We start from the raw sequence: 17,238 nt of genomic DNA on the forward strand, positions 1-17,238 counted from the left end.
CTTTTTCCAAAGCCAGCATCAGAATTTATTAGATAAATGTAAGCTGGCTTTGGAAGAAAGCTCTTGGCAGCGGTCGGTTCTGTGGCATCTCTTTTCCCATTCCAAACACTCAGTGGAACACGCACTGCATTTTACAGCGTCCCCTCCATGCCCCAAATGAACACTCATTATTTTAAAGGCAAGTATAATTTATTACAGTATTTAAGTGGCATTTAACATTGTGAATTCCACAGAAGTCACCGGAGGCAATAGAAAGAAAACGTATGCTTGGCTGATGCACGGTGGAAAGTGGAGGTAGAGATGTGAACATTTGGACAGACTCCCTGATTTAGGATTACTTTTGAAAAGTCATGCTCTTAAGTTTTTTTTCCCTACATATTAATGGAAATACCTTGCATTCCGGCAGGTCCAAAATCTTGCCTGGTTAAGAAAATTGCATGATCATGGTGTTCAGAGTGGTTGGGATCAGATTTTTGTTGTTGGCAAGCCCAGCGGCACACGTTCTCCAAGCTCCTGGACGGGTTTCCCCTTTCTATGAGGCTGATGGACTGCGAGGGAACAGTATGTTGAAGACACACATAACATTTGTCCAAAGGCTTCCTTTCATATCTTTCGCCGAAGTTAACATTTGGGATTCTAGCATTTAAATAATGTTTGATAATATGATTAGGGGCTTATTTAAGCACCCACTTTAGTTTGGGAATTCTAAGTGCCTGTGAAGGATATCTCTGTGATACTCGCTATTACCTGTGTGTAAGGTGGCCGACACATGTACGGGAGTGTGTGATGCTGAGACTTGCTAATGCGAGGCAACTGATGTTAGTCATTTGGTGCAGACCTGTAGCAGTCTAAATAATTCCTACTTCAGTTTAGATTTTTAGTTCCATAGGTATCGAGAATAAAAATAGAGGGAAAAAATTCTGGCATGAGACTTTTATCCAGAACTGTTAAAGATTTTTAGTTAATTTTTTTTGGTCCAGAATTAATCAACATATGGGAAGAATATAAGTCCTTCATTGAGCTGACAAAAGCTGGTCAAGTCTTAGTTAATGCACAGTGGTCAAACTCTATCAACCTCACACTGAAAAAAAAAGACCCCTTTTAAGCTCACAGCAATGAAGAGGGGTTTGCACTTATCTTGTAGGTCGAACAGATGGAGCAAAGTTCCTTGGAATGTTGTTACTATCACATTATGGTCAGGAGTTAAAAGTTCAGAGGGAAAGAGCCCATCCTTCAAAAACCCAGGAGTCACACCTCCAAGAATAGCTCTGATGGAATGAGGGATTGAACTTGCAACCCAAAATTCATTCCTAATTGGCTGATGGGTTAAAAGTTTTGTTACATTTCAGCAAATGTTATTATCAGTGTTTACATTTTTAACAAAAGTAGCTGGGTTAGCTATATGCTGATCACATACTTCTCCAAACAAATTTAACAGCCAATTGAAGGCTGTTAACATCTCCAGCTGGAGTTGACTTGTATTCCGTGTTATTGACACAGTGGGTCAGGTTTATGGGATAAATAGGATCAATGACACCCTCTCATCAGATAATAAGTGGATGTTAAATACATAATGAAATGCAAGCATATGGATTGTTTCTATTTGTTAAATATGTAATTTCATTAGTATTTCATAACCAGAAGAATTTAATTATGAAAGGGAACATATAATTGTAAACATCAAGAAGCTGTCAAGTTAGTCACTTCTAAGATTTCTCCTCAAAGGGAGACCCCATTTCATCCTTTTCATTGTTTCATTATTCAAGGACAGGGACATACTTAGAGTCATTGTAAAGTTAACTACAGTTCGTTACATCACATGAAATGCCTACTGTGTGCATTTTGACCCAACTTTTAATTTTCAAAAGGACTAAGCCTCTTTAAAATGAAAATATTCACTGTGTGCTTTACTTTTGTTAAGTGGAAATATAGACACATAAAATATCTTTAATTATGTGAGGGCAAAGGTCTTCATTATTATTTCTTCATTGACATATTTGGAGTACCTAGAAAGCATCTGACACACACACTCTCTATATTTTGAATGAATAAATAAATCATTCATTTGATAAAATGAGAAGATGAAGGAAATTCTCTTTCCTCACAATGGTATCCATTTTTTTTCCATTCATATGGTCATGTCTGATGTCAGGGTGACTATCCACAGCTCTACTAAAGAGAAGAAAACAAAGGGAATGGTACAACATAAAATAGTTCATTATCTGCTCAGATTTGGAGAGCTCCACTCACTGTGGTCATTTTTCTCCCTTAGTTCAGCACAGCCAAGGTTTCTGTGAGACTTATTTATGCGTATGTTGGATATAGCTTCAGCAATTTAATCTTCTGTTTGCTAACCCTGTTTGCTGTTCTTAACGTCCATGGCTCACATATCTTAAGACAGCTTACCTTTGCATAGCCCAGCATGATCATGCGCACCAGGACCACATTTATGTGTACTCCGAGGGATTCATCATGGTAAATCTCATTCACCTAGAAACAAAGCTAATTACTAAAAGAAAAGCATCACAAAGGATTTTGTGAAATGCTTAACAATTAAGGGATCAGCTTCCATGTAATCACAAGTACTCTAGTCTTACTTTAAACTGAACTCTTAAATGAGATCACTGACCTTTAGCTTTGGAATAATTTTAGATATGTAAATTACTGAGCTGGTAAACTCTGGAGTATAATGAACACAGAGAATGTGCTTTAAGAGAATATGACTGTACAAGTATCAGTTGAATGTCAGCCATGGATAGAGCTGAGAAAAGCAAAGTTGAGTAACTGGTTTTATTTAATTTTTAAAGTTACTTTGAAATTTCTAAAAGTGACATGGTATACGGTCAAATTGTAGATACTAGAATTCAAGCAACCTCAGAGATCATAGTCCAAGATAATTTTATACAGATGAGGAAGAGAAAGACAGTAGATACTAACTGACATAAAAACACAAGTTATTGGCAGATATGAATCCAAAGTGGACAGTCATTGTATTTTCTGCAGAGCCTAGTGCAAAATTAGTGTGCTAAAGAATTCTTAGTAAGTTCACAAATGCCAGTGGGATGGGAAAGGTGATGTTGTCAGGCTAGATTATGTTAGCTGTTTCCCAGAATGGGGACCCAACATTTGTCACAATAACTAAAAGAGGAATGGAGAACCAAATGCACTTCCACTCAAATCCAGGAGGTTTGAATGGTGTGTGCAGCCAATTAAAGACCTACAGAGAAGAGATAGGCATAATCTCAGAGTGAGGCTTTACACAGAAATATAACTCAAGAATGGCAGAATACTCTAAAAAAGAAAAGAAATTCATGAATCGCAAAGTTGTGAAATGCCACGCTGACCAAGATACAGACCATGAAATATCAAATGAAATGTTTCAAGAATCTAGGAGGACTGCATAGAACACCTTAAAAAACCAACGCCTGCCCTGGCTGGTGTAGCTCAGTGGATTGAACGCGGACTGGGAACCAAAGTGTCCCAGGTTCGATTCCCAGCCAGGGTACATTCCTGGGTTGCAGGCCATAACCCCCAGCAACCGCACATAGATGTTTCTCTCCCTCTCTCTCTCTCTCTCTCTCTCTCTCTCTCTCTCTCTCTCTCTCTCCCTCCCTCCCTTCCCTCTCTAAAAATAAATAAATAAAATCTTAAAAAAAAAAACAAAACAAAAAACCAACGCCTTAAATTCAGATGAAAGGTTTACTTACTGAATTTGTACATGAAACAAAAAAGAGAAGAGCAATAAAATGCAGGAAAAAGATCTGACAAACCTAGTGCACACGGAAGATAATAAAGTGTACTTTAACAAGACGTAGAGTCCTTTTAAGAGGAAATGTGCATGCATATGTGCACATTCATTTACAAATACACACACAAGCACAGAATGGAAAGACCCGATTCAACCCTGTCCGAGGTAAGCCGAGGAGTGAGAAAGGAAATGCACAGTCAGGTGTGCAGGTAGGTAGCTCATCCCCATGTTGTCCCAGTACAGGCCAGAGTACCCCTGAAGTGTCAGGTTCCTTTTGCCTCTGCTGTCATATAAGAGTTATTGATCAACACAGATGTATCCAGAGGAAGGCAAAGAGCAAGGAGCCTAGAGAAAGTGTCACATAAAGAATGATGAGAGCCCTGGCTGATATGGCTCAGTGGATTGAGCGCGGGCTGCATGCGAACCACAGAGTTGCCAGTTCGATTCCCAGTCAGAGCACATGCCTGGGTTGTGGGCCAGGTTCCCAGTGGGGGCCACATGAGAGGCAACCACACATTGATGTTTCTGTCTCTCTTTCTCTCTCCCTTCCCCTCTGTCTAAAAATAATTAAATAAAATCTTAAAAAAAAAAAAAGAATGACTGAAGAGACACAGTGGCTTGGAACCTGATACTGGACATTAATAGTATCAGTCGATGTCTTGGGTCAACCCCTCATTGTTTGTGGTCTTTAATTTTCTGAGCTCAATCAAATGGGCATAATAAGAACACTATCTCACAGGGTTAGGTAAGGATAAAATATTTAACTCATGCAAACAAATTGCTCAAAAAAAATAAACTTTAGTGAGATGGAGGGAGCGACATAAAAGTATGGGAAGCAGGAAAGAAAAACCTAGAAAGAAGACATAATAGCAACCAAATGGAAAAGGGGTTCAATTTATTCTGTGTATTTACATAAAACAAATCTAAAAACCATGAGTGAACACTGTTCAAGGGGTAGATTTGGGGTAAACAAATATAAGGAAAAATTGGATGCTGGACAAAAGGCTGATTTCTTATGACCTTTTTGGACTCCACACCTCATGTTGCCTACTTGAAAACTGCAGGCCCCCTCTTCTTCTGGGTTAATGATCTAATGAGGAAGTCCTAACATTATAGGACAGTAAAAGCAAAAAGTCCAAAGCCAGGCCCATCACTGATATGTTCATCCAGAGACTCATGGATGTTCCAAGAGACTTTTCATAAGGCAGCTGTTCTGAATTAGCAACATGGCTTCCCTCAGCAAGTACTTAGCTTAACATAACTGAAATGTAAATACAATCAATGTAAAAAAAAAAAGGCTGAAAGCAATGTTAGCGAATACACAAAATAGAAGAACAATACAACTTAAAACTAAAGAAAGCAGTTAGGTTTTAGGAAAATGAAGGAACTTCTAGAGCAGAGGTGATGGAAGGAAGGAGCACAGAGCTACTGCAGAATAGCAGTGATGAGTCTGCTTTTAAATGCTATAGGGAAAATCTACAACAGAAAATCTCGGAATCATAAAATTAACAAACATTGGTAATAACGGCAAATAGTGTCATATCCGAGTTAGTAAAATGTATGCATAATCCCCCTAAATTTGTAAATTCCATTGTACTTCATGAATTTTAAAATCAGTGCCAAGTAAGTATAATGGACAAAATTGATGTTGGCAATACTACTCAAATAGATCATGTTCACTTCATGAAAATATTACATTATAATATGATGTAATAAAAAGATGCATTTAAAAATTTGCCCTTCACCAAAAGAAAAGTTTTACTTAACAAAAGTCACTGTTAGCCCAAGCTAATTGGATACCAGGGTTCTGATGGGACCAAAATTACGTACAGGATGCTCTGAGTCAACACGCATTCGGGGAACTGTCACAGGGTGTACCTAAGTTTTATGGTAGAAATCACCAAATATAAGGCAGGAATATTTATACACAGAAGTATTCTTCCAGTGTGACAAGTCAACAAATACTAGGTGTCTGTATTATGCAAAATACTGGGCAGCACTTACTGTTTTGCCTTTGAAGGTTTAAAAAGTTGCTTCCTATACACGATTTACTTTTAAAATGAACTTGATAATTTGGCTGCTTTTCACCTTGTCCGGCCTTGTCAATACTAAGATGAAGAATGCCTTTATCCTTGGAGTCATAGCAGATATGGTGCAAGCTGGAGAAATAATTAGCACCTCAGGATGAGGCACTGAAACCCCTGGACTTTGGTCGCAGCTATGCCATCGAGGAACCAAGGGACCTGTTACTCCTGTGACCTATTCGTGCCTCCATTGCCTCACTGGCAAATCATAACTGGGCTTGCTCTGCCTGTATCACAGAGGTGTTCAAATCAAGCAAAAGGCCACACAACCGCCCGTAGCACTCCCCCACATACCCATGCAAACTGTTTTAAAGGTCTGTGGATGTATTTTCATAATCTACCCAAAAACAGCAGAAAAACAAGTGTCCCCATCTTAGTTTTCCCTGAAGGAGATATCAAGACTCATTCTTGAAATGTGTTTAGTTTTAATTAAAAGATGTAGTTTCACTTATCAAAAAAAAAATGGACAGTAATTTTTTTTTTGAAAATACTGTCTAAATGTTGTACAAAAGTTCTTTCCAGTAGATGGCAGTATGTACATTTTAGAGTGGGTAAGGGACAGGCTACTTAATACACCTGAATGTACCTAAATACCAGTGGGTGTGTCTGCCTTTTCCTATATTTACACATAAATAAAATAACTTCCTTAAAATTAAAGAAGCATTCAAAAATATTCTAACCGAAGGAAAACATTGAGTTTTGAATACTTTACTCATTTGACTCTTAAAAGCAAAGAAAAATATTTAAGACATCTTTATTTAGATTGTTTTTGTGTCATCTGACTAAAACATAAGAGGCACAAAAGCCTTTGCCTTGGCTATAAACTATTTGCAAATTTTAACAATAAATAAATGATACACAGAAAAACTAAAAGCATATCACATTAAAGTAACCATTTGAATGTGTCAAGATGAGCTTAAATAATATTTGTTTAGAAAGCATTTTCACAATTCAGTGACAAGAAAAGCAATTTTTTCCTAAGTAACAGCAATATCAACGACACATGGAAACAACAGCTAAGGTTACATAGAGCTTTCTGGGTTCCACACACAGTTCTAAATCCTTTAATTACATTAATTCAAGTAATCCTTGCAATGACTTTAGACATCTCCATTTTCCATCTGAAGAAATTGAGCCCCCTCCCTCCCAAAAGGAAGAAATGGAGGCCCAGAGAACTCAGGCAACTTGCCCAGGGTCACACAGTTAGCAGACAGAGCAAAGGAGGAACACCTGGGCAGTCTGACTGCAGGGTCAGCAGTGGCAGTGCACAGCCACACCCCACAGACCCACAGACTGCAGCCCTACCGTCACCAGGCACAAAAGGTCTGGTGTTAGAGTAACCAGTGCAAGTTTGCTACCCCTCAGTTCAAGAAATGGGGTGTGGGGGATCATATTGATAAAAAGAACTTAAAAATTTCACTTCCTTTTTATAACCTTTCCTCATGTAAATTCTAAGGAAATGAGGAGCTGGAGTCAATTTATTATAAATAAGAATTTCTTGGTCATCAGTATAATGGTATTCAACAAAATATTGGGATAAAATAAAGAGAAGCTTGAGCAGATCACTGGAAAAAATGAGTAAGAATAGAAAAGTGAGGGCTGAAAATTATAACCAGTGTTTTGGGTTGTGAGAAAAGCATCAGGCACAAACATTCTAAGAAGTCGCCTATTTGATACTACAGGATGCAAATGCAGGTTTGTCTACAAAGAACGGAATCCCCTTTCACCACGTGAGCCAGTCTACTGGGGAATGTATATGTTTACTGCGGGGTGTTCAGGGTTGAGACCAGAGTCTTTATTAAATTACCTGGAAGCAGGGGTAAATAGAACATTAATTTAATTGTCAGATGACCTTAACTTTTTAAATTTTATTTTAATAGTTGTTCAAGTACAGTTGTCTGTCCTTTACTCCCATCCCAGCCCACCCACCCATCCCTTCCCCCAGTTTCTATTTCCAACCCCCTAGTTTTTTTCCATGTGTCCCTTATATTTGTTCCTGTACACCCTTCTCATTCTCCCCTGAAATTCCCCTGATCTTGAAAGGGGTTGCAGTGACATGAGGGGGAAAGTGAAATAAAACCAAGTATTCCTTTCCTTGAAAAGAAAATTCCTTCCAGGTTTGTTCCCGGACAGGACAATTTCTCCCAGGACATTTCCCTGGCAGGACAATCTGACCTGCTTTGTCTGACTAGCCGATGAACAACTTTGTCTGGCTTCAACAAAGGAATAACCTTTTTTCTTGCAGATGAGTGGAGTAGGTTTTCAGAGGCAGTATCGCTGAGTGGTAAAGGGGATGGGCTCTGCAGTCAAACTGCCTGGGTTTGACCTCAGCTATGTGACCTTGGGCATGTTACCTGTTTCTGTGTCTTGGTTTTCTCATCTGTAAAATGGGATAATGGTTGTACTGCCCTTGTAAGATTGTTCAAAAGAATAAATGAGCTCATATATGTATAGTATTTAATGGTGTCTGGCCCTTGCAAATATAAAAACAAAAATTGTAGGCATTATTCATATTATTATTCACACAGAAATAAACAAAAGGTATGCATATATAATATTCTTAGAAAAAAACTTGGTTAACTGAAGGCAAAGAAATAATAAGATAGCCTAGGTGACTACTAGCCTATTTACTCTTTGGCTGTAAGAATAAATAAAAGAATTCTGAAATGGGCTATGAAAAAATGCAACTCTATCTACAACTACCTCTTGTAGAGCTGAAGGTTTCCAACACACACTTGCTTCATCCTCAGCTCCGTACTCTAGTCCTTTTACTTAAAGTTGGTAGCTGTCTCCCAACCTGCCAACTCTTCTCTCATTCCCAATGTCAGACTAATTTTTTAGGAATAGTCTTATCAAATGTTTACTGAACAGTTGCCACATACACAATTGTCCTAGGGGTGGGGAACTAAATAGTAAATGAGATGAGTCTGTTCTTATCATGAATACTCATATTCTAATAGGTAAAATAAGCTATGAAAACAAATACAAAAAGACATGCAGTCAAGGTCATTTTGGATGGGAACAGGTACTGTGAACTAAATAAATCTGAGTGGCGAGATAGGGACAAGCAATTGAGGAAGAAGGTACCGGAGGCTGGGTAGTCCACGCAGGGAGACCCACGGACGGGAAAGAGGTGGTCTGTGCCCATCTGAGAATGAGCAATGGAGGCAAAGGGAAGGGCATGTTCACCGGCTCAGCCTACAACATGAAAGCTCAGAACCCTGCAGGGGAGGGCTCCTTATCACCACTTTAGGAAGAGATAGAGACCCAGAGAAGTTCTACGATGGTCCCCAAATAATCAGCACAGCCAAAATTCAAGTAAGTCTGTGTGATGCTAATTCTGGTTCTTAACAACACCTCGCTGCCTTTTTCTTTCTGTCTTAGCAGAAGTGCTAAGTCTCTGACTTCTTCGAAGGCTCCTCCCAACTTCCCTAAAGACACTTGTTCCAAAATATCAACTCTATTTCCCTTATTTAATCCCTCCCTTTCTTGGTATTCTTTTTCCTCTTAGTAATATTCTCAATTTTCCTTCATCATAAAAAATAACCTGCCTACAATGTTTTGCAGTATGTAGTACTGTTTACCACTACATTTCTTCAATGACATTATTGGTTTATTTTTATTTATTTTTTAGAAATATCAGCTTATCTTTCTCTGTCTGGTCCATACATGTCAGTGTCTCGTTACTGTCAATCCTCTTCTCTTCTCACCTGCTTTCCCTGCAATGGTTCGTTAACTTTTGTTTCTTCAACCCCTACCTATAGGCTGATGAATTCCAAATGTTTCTATTGCTAACAGATTCATCTCTTGTTCTTCAGAGCCACCTGTTCAACCCTAGTAACAGATCTATGTCTTTGGAAGTATACCTAAACATCTCAAAGTATACTCACCTTCTCCCTCAAAATCTTCTCTATTCTGAAAATTTTATCCCATTCAAAAACTAAATCACCTTTGACCTCTTCCTGTTCTGCAGGTATTGCAAGCCCTGTGGATGTCTCTTAAACCCATCCTTCCTGTCCACGTAGCTTAGTACCCAACTGAATGAGTTACATTGCTGTAATAACCTGTTGAAACTTTTGCAAATGTTTGCATTTGGGTAGTTTGGGCCCATTTCAGCAGTTGTTCAGAAGGGCAGATTATAATGGTTAGATGATTGTTTTCAATAAACAGGAGTCTGTCCTTTTAGGTTAAATATGCTTTTACCCCTTGCAAGCATCCAAGAGGCTTTGGGTGGGTCAAGAATACACAGTTCAGCTATAAGGTCTTACAGACTCTTTGGGCCTTTGGGACAGTGGAAAAATACTGAAAGCTCCGGTAGAATTCATTCCCATTTTTCAAGAATGAAAAAAATAATTTCCTCAACAAGCTAAAAAGCTTTTCTATGTTTTAGAACCCTGGGAGAAATCAAGGATGGAATAAATGTGGGAAGGATAAGGTCAGACTGATTATTTGCAGTATAAAAAAGGAAAAATGGGTGAATGTCAGGAAAAGAATTTGGGGCTGCAGAATCAAAGGGGAAAGAGGAAATTGAGGTGCTTCAGGAAAAATCAAAAGAACCTCTGAGGCAGCAACACCATGGATGTCGTGTGATGTGAATGTAGCCTGTGATGTGGGGACTCTATTCTAGAATGATGGGTCCAGGGTTTTCCAGGGGAGGTGTGCATGTTTATATAAGGAGGCTGAACTGACTTGTACTTATCCCAATCTGTCTCTGTGACCTGGTGTGTTCAATCCACAATGGGGAAATTAAGAGCATTTGCTGAGGCAGGGAGGGTAGTATAAACCACAAGGAATTTGGAGCCAGACTCAATACAGTTGATCCCCTAATTCTGGAGCATAAATATTATGCATGTATGTCCATAGCATGAGTCTAATAGAGTCTCTTCCTCCAAATCATTCTATTGCATCCAGAATTCTCTTTCTAAAACATAGACTGATCAAGTCACCAGTGTTCTTTAAAACACTGAATGACTTTTCATTAGCAGGGTGAAATTCAAACTCTTTAGGATGGCACATGCTTTTCTGAAGGTAACCCCAGCTGCTCTACCCAGCCTCATCTTCTGCCATTTCCCCGAAATACCCTTCAGTTCCACATACAGACAAAACTCCAGTGGCTCCAAAAACTACCACTTTTAGTACCTTTTTATAATCTGTTCCCCATCTTTCAAGACTCCTTTGTTCTGCAGCAGGGAAATGCTAATTCATTCTCTAATTACAACTCCAATGACATACTCTCTATGGAGAAAGACTTCATCTGCCACTGGCATTATCTGCCGAACCACACCCCTCCTTTTCAATTAATGTTTACTTCGTGGCTGAATCTTTTGAAGAAACTATTCTATTTTATTATTATTTGCTCATTTGTTTATTTTAGCTGCTGAATTAGCTCCTACAAAAAGGAGCTAAATCTTATTAATTTTTGCCTGTCTAGAACCTAACAGGACTTGGTCTGTGAAAGGGAATATACACCGGGTGAGTAAACAACAAGGGGACAGTGTGCATGCACAGGTAAGAAATGGATTAACGGTAATGACCCCAAACAGAAAACTGCTACATAATTTGCTCAGGTTGAGTAAACACATATCCTCTCCAGGTAAATCTGCCTTGCAGTCACATTCGATGTTTTCAGAAACAGTTAAAAAATCAAAAGCAGTGTTGAGATGTAATCATCACTAAGTAACCAGTCACCACACATATTTGCTCTTTTTCTTTTTTAAGATTTTATTTATTTATTTTTAGAGAGAGGGGAAAGGAGGGAGAGAGAGGGAGAGATACATCAATGTGTGGTTGCCTCTCACTTACCCCTCTACTGGTGACCTGGCCCGCAACCCAGGCATGTGTCCTGACTGGGAATCAAACCTGTGACTCTTTGGTTCGCAGTCCGACACTCAATCCACTGAGCCACACCAGCCAGAGCATATTTGCTAACTCTTGAATAAATCAACTGATGCTTCACTGGGGACAGAGTGCTTCTATGGAGTTTTTAAAAATATTAGGTAGTAAAGCTTGTCATGTCCAGATAACACTGTCCAGATGCTGCTATTATCATTAGTCCATTGCCCAACTTAAGTAGCCGATTTCAATATAAAAAAGAACTGATGAATTTTCTCTTAATTATTAATGAGTACTTGGAAGTACAAGCTTGTTTTTCATTCTAGGAGGCATTCTTTTAAGGAAATTATTTTCTTTTCACTTGGTAAATACTGAGATTAAAGCATAGACTGAATTCTCTGCAGGTCGTTGAAAATATTAATAGGAACAACAGACCCAGATCACTTCATAGATCTTAGCAAATGACAAGGATACCTGCCACCGACAGGGAAGTGTTGGTGACAGAGACCATCTAACGTACTGAGAGAAAACAACCCACCCCTTAACCACAAAATCTGCTTCGTCACCCTGTTAGAGTTTTAAACTAGATTGCTAACTGATCTGATTCAATCAGGCATGTAACTGAATTCTCATTCCAACGACTTGAATGGTATTCTCACAAGACACAGTAAAAAGTAAAGACAAGACATCAGAGTTTTATTTGGCAAGGGATACGCAGGAGGCATATAAGCTTTACTGCCCTAAAGCTTAGGGAGGATGAGCAGGCAGAGAGATGTGGGCTTAAGTCTCGGTTCTGCCACTTCCTAGCTGTCTGACTCTGGGAAGAGCAGCCAAACTTCTCTAAATCTCAATCTCCTCATTTATAAACTGGGACTAAAAATGAACATATTTGAGGGCTGAGGATTATTATATAACTCAGGTAGAGTATTTAGCACAGGACCAGGCAGAGAGCAAAGGCTAAATGTTAGTTGGTAGTAGGATAAGCCTTCATCCTTAACAACATTAAATCATTCTTTGCACCTCGAGCTAAAACTAGATGATTTTGAACATCTTCAAAGATTTTACCACTAGCCTTCAATCCACATAATCTGTTTTTTTCCCATAGATCACTCCCTCTATGTAAATGGCACCATCATGCAGCAGTGTTCAAGCCAAAAGAGTGTAAATCATGATGGATTCCTCCCTCTCCCTCAGCCCAGATCTGATCTGCTGGCAAGTTCTATTGATTCTCCCATAAATACTCCCTGGTTTAGCAACCATCCCTGTCTAACACACGACTGTCTCTTGCCTAAACATCCACAGTTAATTTTCAGTTGGCTTGTCTTCACTGTTCTTGAACCTCTCTACTCCATTCTTTACAACACAGAAAGAGGCCTTTCGTGGCTATCCCTTAATTCTCCTAAAACTGAATTCAAGCTTCTCCTATGCCCTGACCCATGTTAAGGTGCTGTCAGGTTTTGGTAATATAAAGTTACTAGTTTTCCCTTTATGATTAATAGATCCTTTGTGGGGAGATAATTTGATGCTACGTATATATCCTGTTTCTCATCAGATTTTCATCCACTAATTTTGTGATTCATTGCCTGCAACAATTACTGCATTAGTGCTTGGCAATTAGCAATTTTCTATATCTATCATTATATTAACTGGAATTCTACTATAAGGAAGTATTGTCCTGTGTTTACTTACATAGTCCATTATTTATTTATATCAGTACGAACTCACAAGTATTTCTTTTATTGCATGTGTTCTAATCCTTTGTTATCATTTATTTATTTTTGCTTATATCTCAGATTTGGCTACTAGGAACTACTTTAAATTGGCTACATCTCAGGGTTCTTAACCTGGATGAATGTCAAGTGGGCTTTGATTTTCTGAAATGGTATACACTATTTTTGACACAAATACATTTTTCATGGTTTTCCTCAAATTCAAAAATAAATCCACACTCTAAAAGGTTTGTTTAAAAACCATTGTTCTACATATACATTTTGATTCCTAAATATTATTTTGACTAATTAGAGTTTTCAGAATTGAGTTGATAATTATGGAGCAAGTCAGACAATTCTTAAGGGGATGAAGGTTGGCAGCCTATTCCTGCTTCGGGCAAGGACTAGGATGTTGTAAGTGAGTTCTCACTGCAGCCTACCTTTTTGAGCAGCCAGCCCAAAGCATTACTGAGCACATATGTTCTTTAGTTCACATCATAGAGTCTCCTTCAGGTATATTTTTGAAAATCAGATACTAATGACTAACTATTAACATAAATGTTCAAGTGGAGTGGGGTTAAAATGGGGATCAGAGACAAAATCAGACTGCCTTTGCACTAACTAAATATGTGACACTAGGTAAGTAACCTGACATTATCCTTCAATCCCTCTGTCTTCAAAAAGGAGAATGTTACAGAGGATCGCCTCTAATGTTTCTTCTTCAACTCCAAGATGTGATCCAATGTCAGGACAGATGAAAGGTAACTTCCACCTAAATTACCCGTGGAAAAGAGAGCACATGGCAGAGAAAGCAAACATTAGGAAACAAAGACTTTTACTGAAACACATCACACTAAACTGATTTCTTGAAAAGGAAATTCATGAATCCCATTTGCATTATAGGACATTAGACTGCAAAGTTAAAAATTTTGTATGATGGAATTATCCTTTGAAATTCTACTGTTTCTTGTTCTGATCACTTAAATGACAGTCCACCTTTGTCCTTGTAACACGAAACTATTCTAAAGCTCTGTGGGGTAGTTCCTCCTTTTACCTTCACAGTATTGCCAGGAGACATTCTTTTCCATCTGGATGAAAAGCAGAGATGACCTGGAGCCTGTCCTTTACATTTATTCCATTGGTTTTCCTCTCAGCAAGGCCCACGCTTTCTCCTGTAGCAGCTAGTACATATCCCAAAGGAAGGAACCACTATATTCAGACTGGGGAGAAACTGTTACCTGCCTAGAATGCTCAGAGTTCTGTAAGGTAAGCTTCAGAGTAGCTCATATGATAACACATTTCTGCCAAGAGAGTTTGAGTATCAAGATACAAAGAAAAATTGTTGGAAAAATTTCTAGGATAGTCCAGTTACTTGTATTTTTCACTCTAAGAAATTTCATTTCTATTTCTTTATTTTCAAAGATTTCCTACCCTCCATTCTCTCCTTTCTGTTCTTGTCCTTTATTACTACACTAGTGACTTTTTAACTAGGGGTATTCATCAAAATTACCCATTGGGCTTGAAAAACATACTCCTAATTCAGTAGCTCTTTCTTGACTCAGCCTTTGCAGTTCATGATCCTTCAGGTGGGGCCACTCTTTACTGAGTCCTTTGCCTGACTCTGTTCCTCATCAGATTTCTGTATCTCTGCTCAGATAGTATCTCAGAGAAGCTTTCTTCCAACCTCCTATTCAAACTAGCCCCCACCTCCCCCACTTGACAGTAGTCCTTTAGTCTCATCTGTTTTCCATCTTGGCAGTTATTACAACCTACAATTTCCTTTCTTCTTCAGAATTTTCCTATAAAACTAAGCCTGGTATCCCTGCCTTACTGGTGAGGAAACTGAGACATTGAAAAGTTCCTACTCAGACAAGGCCTCTCACGGCCTTTCACCTCGTAGGTGCTGGGGGAAGGCTTAAACCCAAAACTGTCCTACATTTCCAGCATAGGCTGCTGCCTCCTACACACTGGTTTCTCTATGAAAGATACACCTTGGGGACAGCCGAATGGAGCAGATCCACAGCGCGATGCATGGAGGGAGGGTACAGAGCTTCACGCTCTTTCAGGGGCTGCGCCCTCCCACCTGGGCTGCACACGGCCGCCTTCTACTAATCACCTTCCAACACTGTCATTATTTGAGACTGTTTTACAAAATTCAAATAATTTTAAACATTTTCCTCCATTTTATTAACAGTTTAAAGCTTTTGTCTCTGCTAGAAAAAATGGGAGTAATTTCCATCTTACAATATATTTGGAAAAAAAGTACAATAACCAAGAAATGTTAATTTATTTCTTAAACAATACTACTATTACATCATTAAGCTGATTAAAAGCTTTCAGTTGTAATTTATTTCCTCTTGTTTTTTTAAAAAAAGATTTTATTTATTTATTCTTAGAGAGAGGGTAAGGGGGGGGGGGAAGAGAGGGAGAGAAACATAGATGTGAGAAAGAAACACTAATTGGTTACCTCCTGCACACATCCTGACTGGGGACTGGGCCCCTGACCCAAGCATGTGCCCTGACCAGAAATCTAACCGGTGACCTTTCACTTTGTGCAGTGACACCCAGCCAGCTGAGCCACCACAGCCAGGGTGTAATATACCCTCATGTTTTGCATCCAACATTACTGTCTCCCCAAGATTGTTCATAATCTACTTCCATGCTGTTCATACTCCTTTGTTCATTTATCCATTCTTTCATTAAACAGATGTTTAAGATTAACTTGAAAACCCTTTTCATGATATGAAAGTATGAAATAAGAAATACAAACTCCCCTTAAAAAAAGAGTTCAGTTTAAATGAAAAAAAAAACAAAAACAAAAACAAAAACAAAAAACAACCATGAAGAAAAGCACTTGTTCAGGAACTACACAGTAAATATCATCTGGGCTCTGGTACCGGAACTACACGGACTACCAGGTAAACCACAGGGAGAACGCATTTACTCACCAGTCAACTAAGGCAAAGGTTTCCTGTGAATAGATTTTTACCTAGAAAACCTTTACATTTTCATGTGTCCTTCAAAAAACAAAACAAAGTAACAACAAAAATGAAAATACGTAAACAAACCCCTAAAGACCCAGTTTACTCCCAACTTTCCGATTGAATTATTAATGAACAACTTGTCAAAACTTTGAATTTTATAAAAACACAAAGTAAATCCTAGGGAAGCACATGATTCATCTAAGGGCCCAGGGCACCAAGAGCCAGTTAATAGAGCTCGAACTAAAGCCCCTGCCTCCAGAGTCCCAACTTAATATTCGCAGCACTTTCCATCTTGGATGACTATTGTCACGGCTCCCTTCTCTGAAGTCTCACAGAATTTATAACACAGCACCTACAATATGAGCCTTAATGGCAGCATGCCTTTTATTGTTCAATCTTTAAAATTTCTCTTATATTTTCCCCCTCAACCAAATTGTAAGTTCTGAGAGGGCAAGGACCAGTTCAAATCTCTGCTGCCTTACTCTGAGAGCTTTCTACAGTCTGGACACCAGTTAGAAGCCCAAGAAGTCTGTGACTGACTGCACTGCTAGTGGAAGGAGAGAGCGGACACGAGGTACAATGACTGAAGCACTTTGGAATAGCATCTTCACAGGAAATTTTAAATTTTAGGTAATGCTGGAAATAAATTTCACATGGAAATCTAAAACATGGCTGTGTACTTCTGCATGTGTATGTTGCACTGTGTAAAGCACATGACTTGCATTCATTCATTCAATTCTCTCAACATCCCTAGTAAGTCTTACTATTTTTCTCTCTTTCCTGATGGGAAAACTAAAGCAGGCACAGGGAAGCTAAGGAACATGCTCAAAGTTATGCTGCTAGCAAGTCGTCTAAGAGCCAGTAGTTGAAGACATTCATTT

At 38.8% G+C, this 17,238-nt stretch overlaps 1 protein-coding gene across 1 annotated transcript in view; it reads right to left on the reverse strand.

The window, feature by feature from the left end:
• The window catches only part of ADAMTS3 (ADAM metallopeptidase with thrombospondin type 1 motif 3), a 232,634-nt gene that overhangs the window by 32,133 nt on the left and 183,263 nt on the right, over positions 1–17,238 (reverse strand). The window contains exons 6-7 of the mRNA XM_045858021.1: positions 2,407–2,490; positions 392–548 (exon numbers count right to left, since the gene is read on the reverse strand). Coding sequence (XP_045713977.1) covers positions 392–548; positions 2,407–2,490 — 241 coding nt within the window. The remainder of the gene's footprint in view (positions 1–391; positions 549–2,406; positions 2,491–17,238) is intronic.

This window comes from Phyllostomus hastatus, unplaced genomic scaffold, assembly GCF_019186645.2.
Source record: "Phyllostomus hastatus isolate PE091 unplaced genomic scaffold, TTU_PhHast_1.1 phas_scaffold_1674, whole genome shotgun sequence".
Classification (NCBI taxonomy): Eukaryota; Metazoa; Chordata; class Mammalia; order Chiroptera; family Phyllostomidae; genus Phyllostomus; species Phyllostomus hastatus.